Raw genomic sequence first — 12,768 nt, 5'->3', positions numbered from 1 at the left:
AGTTCTAGGTGCTGCCCCCTATGTGGACACCTGAATCTCCAGGGCTATTATCTATGTAGAGACTTTAATCTGTAGTGTTGTTGTGTATGGCTACATGGAGACTTGAGGCTTTATATCTTCCCTCTATGTAAAAAAAACTGAATCTGTAATGCTAATCCTTACATAGAGACCTGAATCTTAGGTGCTGCCCTCTATGTTGAGACCTGAATCTGTAGTGCTTCACCCTGCATGGCGACCTCAATCCTTGGTATGAGACATGAATCTTCTGTGCTACTGTCTGAACCAGTAAAAAATTAGGGTCCATTGTAAGTAATGTGTTACCTGGTGAAACAAGGTATTAATCTAAAAGTAGGAGAGCTTATAGCATTCAAGCCATATCATCGTGGTTAGTGTCATAGAGGATACCTGCTGAGCCTTATTATTTGGTTTCTGAAACAGTAGAGAAGGAATAAAATAGACTAACGTCAGCCTCCTATGAGGATTGAACTCATGACCCCTGGTTTACAAGACCAGTGCTCTAGCTACTGAGCTAAGGAGGCTTGATGAGATAAGTTGAGGTTGGCTCCGTCGTATCGCTGCACTGCGCTGCACCAGCTGTTGCCACCTGACATGTGCATATTCATGCATGAATAATGCCATGAGATGTAGCTATACCATGAATTAAAGATGTATTAGTATCAGTAACTGTCTTTATCACAGTCAGCAACATTAGATGTTTTTGCCAATTGCTAACTGGACTTTTATTTCCCATCCATTATTATGACAATATAATATGCTGTGTGATGTAAGATGGCAGAAATTCTCCGTGCTGCCCTCTATGGAGAAACCTTGGTGCTGCCTTTTTCATGAAAACAAATCCCAAATGCTACTCTATATATAGAGATCTGAATCCCTAGTGCTGCCCTCTATGTGGAGACCTGAATCCCTTGTGCTGCCCTCTATGTGGAGATCTGAATCCCTAGGTGCTGCCCTCTATGTGGAGATCGTAATCCCTAGTGCTGCCCTCTATATGGAGATCTGAATCTCTAGTGCTGCCCTCTATGTGGAGATCTGAATCCCTAGGTGCTGCCCTNGGGCTATTATCTATGTGGACACCTGAATCCCCAGGGCTATTATCTATGTGGACACCTGAATCCCCAGGGCTATTATCTATGTGGACACCTGAATCCCCAGGGCTATTATCTATGTGGAGATCTGAATCCCCAGGGCTATTATCTATGTGGAGATCTGAATCCCTAGTGCTTCCCTCTATGTATAGACCTGAATCCCTAGTGCTGCCTTCTATGTAGAGATCTGAATCCCTAGTGCTTCCCTCTATGTATAGACCTGAATCCCTAGTGCTGCCTTCTATGTAGAGATCTGAATCCCTAGTGCTGCCCTCTGTATGGAGGCCTGCATCTGAAATGCTACTCCCAACATTGAGACTACAAGTGTTAGTTCTTATGTCGAGATTTGTATCTTCTGTGCAACCATCTAAGCCAGTGACAATGTAACATCCATTCTAAATAATATATAAACTTGTCGAACAATCAAAACGCGCAGAGAGCTCGGAACACCTAGACGTANTCTATGATAGACCTGAATCCCGAGTGCTCCCTCTATGTAGAGATCTATGGAATCCGCTAGTGGCTGGCCCTCTGTAATGGAGGTCTGGCAAGTTCTGAAATGCTGCTCCCAACATAGAGACTACAAGTGTTAGTTCTCATGTCGAGAGTTTGAATCTTCTGTGGACACCATCTAGAGGCCAGTGACAAGTAACATCCATTCGAAGTAATGATAATAAACTTGTCGAACAAGTCAAAACGCGCGAGAAGCTCGGGCAACACCTAGACTGTCAATAAACAGGTTAGCGTAATAGAGGATACCGTGCTAGAGAACCCCTTATTATTTGGTTTCTGAAGCAGTAGAGAAGGAACAAAATCATGACTCACGTCCAGCCTCCTAATGAGGATTGAACTCATGACGCCCCCCCTGGTTATCAAGACAGTGCTCTAACCACTGAGCTAAGGAGGCTTGATGAGATAAGTCGTGGTTGGCTGCGTCATATCGCTGCATTGTGCTGCACCAGCTGTTGCCTCCTGAGAAACGCATAATCATGCGTGAATAATGCCATGAGGTGTAACTACACTATAAATAAAATAATAATCCAATATGATGCATGACCAGCAATAACTGTGTAAAACTACATTGTTATCACGGTCAGCAACAGTAGTTTTTGCCAATTCCAGATTGGAATTTTATTTTCATTCCATTATCAGTGTTTCCCCAGCATTGACATGAGGCGGCGCCTTGCTCAAAAATTCTGCAGGCCGGCCACACAGATAATTTGTCCAGAACAGCGGCCTTGCTGATGAAAGCTTTGACAACTTGAAAACAAGAGAATCAAGAACTCAATACAATTGTTCCAAATAGCTTAAACATGCACGAGACAAATTGTACTCATTTTTTCACAAATTTTCGAAACGCACAAACACCCCAAAAAAATTACCACCTCACAGACATTTTTGGCCAGTGTAAACACTGCATTATTATTGCATTATATAATAACTCTAGTCTTGCTCTTTACGTAGAGTCCTGAGTGCTGCCTTCTATGTGGAGACCTGAATCTCAAATATTAGTTTCTTTATATAGAGACCTAAAAGTCTAGTGCAGCCATCTACATAGAGACCTAAAGGTCTAGTGCAGCCATCTACATAGAGACCTAAAGGTCTAGTGCAGCCATCTACATAGAGACCTAAAGGTCTAGTGCAGCCCTCTGTGTAGAGACCAGAATCTCTAGTGCTGCACCCTACGTAGGGACCTCAATTCGTATCTATGTAGAGAGCTCAAGACAGAGGCTCTTAGCAAGTAACAAAATAGACTCATGTCAGCCTCCTATGAGGATTGAACCAATGCACCCCTGGTTTACCAAAACCAGTGCTAACCACTGAGGCTAAGCAGGCTTGATGAGATGAGTCATGGTTCACTACATCGTATCGCTACGATGCACTGCACTAGCTGTTGCCACCTAACTAATCATAATCATGTATGAATAATAATATAACATGTAAATTTGGTAAGGTGCTGTTAAGATATATTATTCATAGTGGCCATCAATATCTAATCGTATAATGTCACATCTTCATTGTCATCTTCATCTTTTCTCGTTTTAAAAGTAGTTACTATTGAGTACCCAGTAAAGTGTAATTATTACATGTTCGCGTGCCTATGGCTACAGGAAATGACAAAATAGTTTGCTTAGTTTCCCAGCATATGTTGGGTAGAGTTACTATGTTTATTACTAAGTCACAAAACATTTATTCGTGGCCCAACCTCAATCTACTTGCTATTCACCTGTCTTCTAATGTTGTTGCATTACAGCAAGACCATCATTGAGAGGGTCAGCACCACTGGATGTAGCCTACTCTTCACTGATGGACAACAATGAACTCGCTCTTGCACTGAGAGAGACCCATCTAGAGAAGGTCAGTGAGAGCAGATGTTTAGTTAGAACTTTTATACAGTATCTTGCCCTAATTATCTAGTATCTTAAGTTGGGATTTGCAGCTTTTTTTTCGTAAAGCAATAGATCTTATGGTTCTCTCTAGCAGGAACTAAATGTAGTGTACTGCCATCATGTCAACAAGAGAGAACCACGAGAGATTTAGGTACACACTAGCTGTATCATGTAACTAGTCAAAAACTAATTCTTGTATAGTACTTTGCATGTCATGCCTCAGTATTGTATTATCATTTAATGGCTATTGGTGGCAGTAGATCTTTCCCGCTGTGGACTGCAAAGTAACGCACTATTCTTTCATCAATTAATGCTATAGGTGGCAGTATATCTTTCTCGCTGTGAACTGCAAAGTACCACAGTATTATTTCATCATTTACTGGCTATAGGTGGCAGTATATCTTTCCCGCTGTGGACTGCAAAGCAACGCTGAGCTGCTGGATAAGGGCTATCCTGACATCGGATGGGACCCCGTGGAGGGCGAGCGTTATCTAGACTTCATGCGCTTCTGCGTCTGGGTTAATGGTACGATCTCAGCTAATGATGTTAATTATGGTGATGTTGATTTTTCAATAATTTCTGTTGGATAGTAGATATAGGGGCCCAATGTTTATCTCCAAACTGTAACAGTAAGAAAATCTCGTCATAAATTAATTCAGGAGGTAAGTACGGAATAGCTTTACTAATTCTACGTTTCAATCTGATCAGCCTTGCCACATATGTTACTAGACTGTGTTCACGAGAATGAAAATGGTTTCATATTTCCATTGATTAATCCCTGGATTAATGAAATGTTTGGTGAATTTAAGATAATATCAAAAGTTCAAGTTCATTAGAGATATTATCACCTGCCTTTTAATAATTTTTAGTGTTGCCCTCCATGAAGCATGCTTGTGTGAAAAGCTAGATAAAACTTGTTGTTCAAACTTGTAAATAATGTCAGTCAACAAGAATATTAACATAATTAATCAGCGATTAATGAGTTAATCGCTGTCGTTAGGTGAGTGCGTTGAGGAGAATGCGAACCTGGTGATTCGTCTGCTCATCAGACGACCGGAGTGCCTGGGGCCTGCGCTGAGAGGAGAGGGTGGTGGCCTGCTAAAGGCCATGAAGGACGGCATACGCATATCACAGGAGATAGCCGTAGACAACGCACAAAGGTACCGTCGATTGTTCGAAACTCCGGATGGGGAATCTTTAGTATTATGGAACACACTGGTACTTTTATCTAGCAAGTACGCATCGGAGCGAAGTGTGCTCAGAAGTGACTTGAGAAAAACGGCGATTGTACAGTAAGCGTCAAGGTGGAGTGATCTGTATAGTGATCTCAGTAGTCGTGTAATGGGGGCTAGGAAAATCAATAGTTTACCATTGATATTGAAACCTTAGTTGCCCATGAAAATGAAACCTTCCTCATGTTTCCTATCAAAAGTTAACCCGTGGAAGTGAGATCTCGGTCTTTCGTAGAAAATTTAATTTTAATTTTCTATTGAAATTGAAACCTTAGTTTCCCATCGAAAGTGAAATCTTAGAAGTGACATCATGGAAAATCAAATGGAAATGAACATCCATCAGTCTCTCATGGAAAATGTTACATTTTAGTTTCCCATTGAAAGAAAAGCATTAGTTTCTAATTGGAAGTAAAACCTTCGCAGTAAACACGAACCTAACTACTACTTCAGTGCGACGGCCCCAGAAGACGATGAGGACTACATCGACATGGGTGGCGCCATCTTGACCTTCTACGCCGCTCTAGTTGACCTGCTCGGCCGCTGTGCACCAGATGCCGCCACCATACACCAGGCGAAGAGTGACTCAATTCGTGCGCGCGCCATCTTGCGCAGTCTTGTGTCAATGGAAGATCTAGAAGGCTGCTTGAGTCTTCATTTCATGCTGCCCAACGTTATCCAGCCTGACAAGGCAGATGGTCAGTATATCGGTATTTCCAACTCTACAGACTGGCATGTATCTCATACTGGATACATATTTGAAAATGTTGCATATAAATTACTATGATTTAATGAAAAGTTTATAAGTGAGTGAATATTGTACTGATGCATGTTATTGTATTAATACTATATACATTTTTATAAATGTATGGCGCATAGTAAATGTAAGGATGTCATTTTTCTTACTATAGATAATCCACGACATTTGTAGCAGATATTTTATAAACATAATATTATCGTTATGTATATTCTCACGGAATACATGTAATTAATGTAATGGGATCTGTTCAGAATTCTGTACAGCATGGATTAGTAGCACATAATAATGTGCGTGACATTTTCACAGATGCCAAGGTGTCTACAGGTCTGCCCCCAGGACTCTTGCCCTGCCACAGGCAGGCAGTTCTCTTGTTTATGGAACGTGTATACGGAATCCCTGACCAGGAAACATTCTTCCGGTTGCTGGAGGATGGACTCCTTCCCGACCTTCGCACAGCTGTCCTCCTGGACACGGTAGGAATTATCCCTATGTGCCCCGGCAAGCGAATTCTCCAGCATATACATTTGAAAACTAACATTGCTAATGCAGACACGTGAATATGCAGGGAAGATATAGTAGCACATTAAATGAAATATACATTTAAAAATATATAAATACAATATAACATTTAAAAATACATAGCATGAATAAATAATACAAATACTAAACAAATAATGTTGATTAATAACATCATTGTTCATGGTTAAATCCTTAAATTGTTTACCTTGACAGTTTCAGCTGTCGTTCTGACAGCCATCTTCAGAATTTATGAAATTTTTGAATTTTTGAAATAATGTTGATGGTTACAAAATGCGTAGTGTAAATAAATAATATAAATTCTAAAAAAACAGCAAAAAAAAGCGTGAATAAATAATATGAATACTAAAAAAAAATACGAACAGTAACGTGAACGATGAACGAATAATCGTGTGTTTTTCCTTCCCGGCGGCGGCGCGCAGCCGGAAGCGAACGACAGTGACCTGGCGCTGGCTCTCAACCGCTACCTGTGTCAGAGCGTGCTGCCGCTGCTCACCAACTATGCGCACTACTTCCACGACTCTGAGCACTACACGGAGCTGCTGGACGCCACGCTGCAGACGTCCTACCGCATCTCTAAGTGCGCGACGCTCACTAAGGTGCAGCGCGAGGTGCTGTCCGACTTCCTCGTCGCCTTCACGAGGTAGGTTACCGCGCGCGGCGGTGCGAAGGTTGTGTTCGCGCTAGCTCGCGTCTTCAGTACATCTATGTGTATTTGAATTACATGCAATAACGATTAGAGATATAAATATTTATAGATTAAGATTGATGATAATAATAATAATAATAATAATGTAATCGGCATGTCACGTGTGTTAGGCAGGGTCAGTGGTTCCCACTGTCATCTGTAATTACCAGTAATTAACAACTGACTTGGGTTATCAGTATGTAATGAGTATTTGGTTATTGGTGTGTGATGGGTGCTAGGTTTGATCAATCAATACATCAACCAGCCAACCAACCAGCCAACCAACCAACTGACCAATCATATTATGATCGATGAACAAATAAATAAAAGAATTCTTCTATTCATCGATCGATCGATGAAATCGACCCCTACACTGCCCTACTCGACTTTGCCTCTCACGCGCTCTCTCTCACGCGCTCTCGCGTCTTACAGGGAGCTGCGTCCGGTGCAGATGCTGCCGCTGCTGCGCAAGCTGATCCACGACGTGCCATCACTGAACGAGTACACGCACGTGTCGCTCAACATCCTCAACCTGCACTACGAACGCTGCGGCCAGTACTACGGCTCAGCTAGCGGCTACGGCACGGCGAGCGAGGACGAGAAGCGGCTCACGATGATGCTCTTCTCATGCATATTCGACTCGCTCGCGAACAGGGTGCGTATAGCGACGTCGCGAGGAGACGCGGGGTTGTGCCATCGCAGTCGCGTCGGCTGACGGCTTCAATTATTAAATAATTTAGTTATTTTAATTCAACAATTTTAATCGTTTTTCTACCTAGTTTGTAGTGATAGATGTGAGATTCGTGCAGAATTAGTTATAATTTAGTTATTTTAATTCAACAATTTTAATCGTTTTTCTACCTAGTTTGTAGTGATAGATGTGAGATTCGTGCAGAATTAATTATAATTTAGTTATTTTAATTCAACAATTTTAATCGTTTTTCTACCTAGTTTGTAGTGATAGATGTGAGATTCGTGCAGATGTTCGATTACAGTGTGTGTGCATGAAATGCCTGCCCTCCACAAACAAATTTGCCTGTGAGATTCGTCGGCCAACACGGGCCGCCTAATGCCGCATTCTCTCCGCCCCGCAGGCCTACGACCCGAACCTGTTCGCGAAGGCGCTGCCATGCCTGTCTGCGATCGGCTGCGCGCTGTCGCCTGACTACACGCTGACGACGAGCGTCGACGACGAGTGGTTCACGAAGCAGCACCTCGCGTCGATGTACACCTACACGCCGACTCCCGTCGACACGAGCCGCGTGCAGCTGCCGCCGGCGATCAGCGACTTCGTGAACCGCTTCGCCGAGCAGTACCACGACGCGTGGGCGTCGCGCAAGCTCGAGCGCGGCTGGACGCACGCCGACAGCTACGTGCCGGAGAAGCGGCTGCACCCGCGCCTCAAGCCGTTCGACCTGCTCACCGACTACGACCGCCGCATGTACCGCGAGCCGATCGAGGCGTCGCTGCGCGCGATGCTCGCGAATGGATGGTCGATCGCGAGCGGCGGCGGGGCGGCGGCACGGGAGGCTGGAGCGGCGGGCACGGCGGCGGCCGCCACGGGGCGCCGCCGTAGCAGCATGCAGGCTGCGAAGTCGATGGGATTCGACGCGGTGCACGGGTACAGCCCGAAGCCGGTCGACATGACCAACCTGAGTCTGACGAAGGAGATGCAGGCGCTCGCGGAGAGGCTCGCGGAGAACGCGCACGACATCTGGGCGCGGAAGACGATCGACGACCTGCGCAGTAAGGGCGGCGGCAGCCACCCGAACCTCATCCCCTACGACATGATGACGGACCGCGAGAAGCGCAAGGAGCGGCTGCGCTCGCTCGACATGGTCAAGTTCCTGCAGCTGCAGGGATACAAATTGTCGGCAGTACGTATGTGTGTGGTGTGGTAGGGGGGCGTGTGTGTGTGTGTGTGTGTGTGTGTGTGTGTGTGCGCGCGCGCGCGTGGTGTGTTGTAGGGGGGGGGGCGTGTGTGTGTGTGTGTGGGCGTGGCGGTGCGTGCGTGCGTGCGTGCGTGCGTGCGTGCGTGCGTGCGTGTGTGTGCGTGTGTGCGTGTGTGCATGCGCACATACATGTGTGAGTGTGAGTGTTACATTGTGTGCATCTGAATGCACATGTGCTTGTGTATCTCTGTATTGTCACAAGATATCATGTCATTATCACATCAGTTATACATTTCGGACTTAACCAATGAAAAAAAAAATCGAAACATAGCTAATTTTAAAGGTACGCTGATGTAAAAACAAGTAAATATTTAAGCTGCACACTACTGTAACATAGGCATATCTCATACTAAGAACGACACCACCACGTAATGCCACTGACGCGTAACGACCGCGTGCCGCTTTGTTGTAAACTTAAACAATAAAAAACCCTGAAACATACTGAAAGGTACACTGAAAACTACTAATTATTTAAGCCACACACTGCTGTAACGCACGTATGGCACCACTGCATAACGCCACCGCCCAATAACAACACATAACGACCCGTATAATGACCAGTAACATTCGCGCACATACACGGATCGCATCCATCCCAGTAACACATGTAAACATTGTTACAGGGCCATGGACGCGCGGCTGCGCACGCAGCAGACTGTAGACGCGACCGACGAGTCGGGCATTGAGAGTCGCTTCGCACACAGCCTGCTCACGAAGCTGCTCGGCTACCTCGACCGCGCCGGCAACAACCTCAACAAGCTGTACACGAGCCGGCTGTACAGTCGCAGGAACAGCTACGTGACGGCCACAGAGGACGTGAAGTTCTTCGGCAAGGTGCGTGGGGGCTGGGCTGGCGACGCGCGATGGCTGGTGGCACGCGCACGAGCGGGGGTGCATGCACGCACACGTAGGCATGTACATGCACGCGTGCGCACACGCACGCGCACTCACGCACACTCAGGCATGCATGCGCACGCACACGTGCACACACGCACGCATGCACGCGTGCGCACACGCACGCGTACATGCATTCACACGTGCACACACGCAGGCACGCGAGCGCGCACATGCACGCATGCATGTGCACGCACGTGCACACACACGCAGGCAAGCGAGCGTGCACATGCACGCATGCATGCGCCACACGCACACGCAGGCATGCGCAACCCCGCACACGCGTGTGCATGCTTACATGCAGGCATGCACATACAGTCACACCACGCATGCCCGTGTACGCACGTGCGTGCACAGACGCACATGCGCACACATGTGAGGTTTGCACCATTATCGCGCACGCACGCACTCACTCGGGAGCGAACAAAGTCACAAGTGTGTATGGGAAAAGGTTTGGTGTAGGTGATAGTCGTTTTCTGCGAGATGTGAGCACATTTTTATGACGTTATGCATTCCCGTTAAAATCACATGTATTCTCAAACTAATCAGAGTGGTAGCTTATACACTTGTTTATGTAAACCATGTTGTAGCACACATGTTCACTCTGCAGAAATCGCTAAGTAAGTCATAATAAAAAATGTTTGGCATCAGTAATAGCAAACATAAGTCTCCCCACTGCGAGGTATGGTTGTGATGTTTACATATTTGCATACAGGTGGCGCTGCCATTGGTGGAACGCTACTTTGTCGCGCACAGAGTTTATTTCCTGGCTAGTGGCGGTGCAGCTTCAATGAGCCACGCATCAATACAGGAGAAAGAACTAGTGGGAAGGTATGAAACACAATGCAGCGAACACCGCAAGTCTATTAGTTATCTTACTTTACGAACTAAACGAACTTCTTGCAATAATGCATCCATAACCACATATGTAAAATATTTCCATACCAGAGAAACATTCCTTGAGTGTGGTTTGCTGAACACTTCAACATCACCAGGAAGTAGCAACACGGATGTGTTATGCACGCCATCAGACAAAACCTATCATCTCAGAAAATATAATAAAAGGCATGCTTCATTTCAGTTTGTTCTGTAAGCTGGCATCCCTTCTCCGTTCCAAATTCACTGCGTTTGGAAGTTTAGCTCAGGTGACAGTCAAGAGCTTGGAGGTGCTAGTGCAAGCCATTGATGCCGGGTGAGTGTAGCACTGCATGATATGACGTAACGTGATAACGATAAATGATTTGACGAGGAGAAAATATCATGATGAAATATTTTTCATATAGATATTGTAGATAATATATTTTACGATTTAAACTTTAGAAACCTGTGAGCTATTGTTGTTACACTACTCTCTTGACATTATAATTTTTATTTTTATTCTCGTTGTTCGTTTTTCTCTCGGTACTGACCTTCTCTCCTATTCTTGTTCCTGGGATGGCTCAATCAGTAATTCTTACTCTGTATTTCAGGTCTGTGGTGAAAAGTCGTCCAGACTTCGTGCGCGCGCTCATGCAACCGTTCTTTAACAATGCCGCAGACGACCTAACGGCTGTCATGGACAACATGCTTGATGGAACCTTCCTCAACATCAAGGTGAGAAGCGAGAGAGACCCTGGCTTAACTAATGTGTCTGCAGCAGCTTCTTAGAATACATGGAGGCCACCGTTGTAGCTACGCCGGTCGGTAATAGCCGGCTCTGGTGTTGGCCGACCGGCACGCAGCTTTAAATAACATCCTTTCGCCGACCGGCACAAAAATGATTGAGTTTGTGCAAAATTATCTTTAAAATAATGAGTAATCTACAAATAATTACAACTGATACACTTAGAATTAATTTAAAAACAACTCTGAGTTTAATCTCAACAATAATTACGCGTAAAATCATCATCTGATCACATCATACATCGTACAGGGCTCCTGGACCCCCGGTCGTGAACCGCTGCGCTCCGTTCACTCCGCTCACTACGCTCGCAATCACTGATATTAGCCAGCAATAAAATTGTCCTGGCTACAACCCTAGTGGAGGCCAATCATGATTTAAATTTAATAACAATGAATACCATGTCTACGATGAGTACCGATGTAAATCTAGACATAAATGCATTTAGGTCTGTAGGGTGAATTTTTGCTACAAGAATCATTTGTGACTGAGTAACTGACACACTTTGCATTTAATTCCTAATGCGCAAATATCTGCAAATAATCACCTGTAAAGGGCGAGGATGTATAGACATTTACTTGTATAACTCCAGGAAACTGCGAGAAAGAGTTACTGCACGCTGAACTATGCACACATGGTGCTGCTCCCCGTGCTCACTGCGCTGTTCAACCATCTTGGTGTCAACAACTTTGGCAAGGATCTTCTCGGTGAGTATATTGAACAACAATAATATAATTATAATTTTATATGCATAAATAAGAAATATAATGATAATAATGCTTCTTCTTTGAGCAGTACCCAAGTCTATGTGGGAGGGGGGGACTCCGCACCACACATCCAATCTGCTGGGTGTGGTGTGAGTAGGCAATGGAAGAAATAATAACAGCATTAATTAATAGTAATAATTAATTATTAAATACTAATTAAATAATAAATAATGATTATACAATAATAATAATAACAGTGTGGTGTGCGTAGGCAGAGGAGGAAATAATAAATAATGATTATGAATAATAATTAATAATTAATTAATAAATAATAATTAAATAATAATAATAATAACTGTGGTGTGCGTAGGCAATTGAAGAAATAACAACAGCATTAATAATAATTAACAATCAATTAATAAATACTAATCAAATAATAATAGCAACACCGAAAAAATCACGTAGACGTCGATAACGACGACGATCGCGCCGTCATTTTCGATCGTCACATGCGACTCGTCGTTTTGCAGTCGAAGAAATCCAGCTTGCCTGCTACAAGATCCTGAACAGCCTGTACACGCTCGGCGTGAGCGCGGCGCAGTTCCGTGAGCGTCGCACGATCATCGCAGAGCTGGACAAGCACCGCAGCGCGCTTGGACAGTGCCTCGGCGCGTTCGCGAGCACGTTCCCTGTCGCCTTCCTCGAGCCAGACCTCAACAAGAACAACCAGTACTCGCTGGTCGGCCGCAGCGAGGAGCACTCGCTCGAGGCACAGGGTACGTCAGAGGAGGGGGAGAGGGAGGGAGAGGGATGGGGAGAAGGGGAGGGAGAGGGAGAGGGAGAGG

General features: G+C 44.9%; 1 protein-coding gene and 1 non-coding gene across 2 annotated transcripts in view; one reads left to right on the top strand and one right to left on the bottom strand.

Moving 5' to 3' along the window:
• The window catches only part of LOC106806993 (ryanodine receptor-like), a gene marked incomplete in the record, with an annotated part of 96,104 nt that overhangs the window by 80,692 nt on the left and 2,644 nt on the right, over nt 1-12,768 (top strand). Inside the window, 14 exon segments of the mRNA XM_014809189.1 lie at nt 3,361-3,464; nt 3,886-4,021; nt 4,497-4,656; nt 5,179-5,423; nt 5,792-5,958; nt 6,445-6,665; nt 7,143-7,365; nt 7,805-8,580; nt 9,286-9,496; nt 10,272-10,387; nt 10,638-10,748; nt 11,026-11,149; nt 11,809-11,923; nt 12,454-12,699. Coding sequence (XP_014664675.1) covers nt 3,361-3,464; nt 3,886-4,021; nt 4,497-4,656; nt 5,179-5,423; nt 5,792-5,958; nt 6,445-6,665; nt 7,143-7,365; nt 7,805-8,580; nt 9,286-9,496; nt 10,272-10,387; nt 10,638-10,748; nt 11,026-11,149; nt 11,809-11,923; nt 12,454-12,699 — 2,955 coding nt within the window.
• Nucleotides 467-539, bottom strand: Trnat-ugu. The gene has a single exon. It is a non-coding gene; the product is annotated as a tRNA-Thr (tRNA).

The sequence above is a fragment of the Priapulus caudatus genome, unplaced genomic scaffold, assembly GCF_000485595.1.
Source record: "Priapulus caudatus unplaced genomic scaffold, Priapulus_caudatus-5.0.1 Scaffold189, whole genome shotgun sequence".
Classification (NCBI taxonomy): Eukaryota; Metazoa; Priapulida; class Priapulimorpha; order Priapulimorphida; family Priapulidae; genus Priapulus; species Priapulus caudatus.
This window is presented reverse-complemented; position numbering and strand designations above follow the sequence as displayed.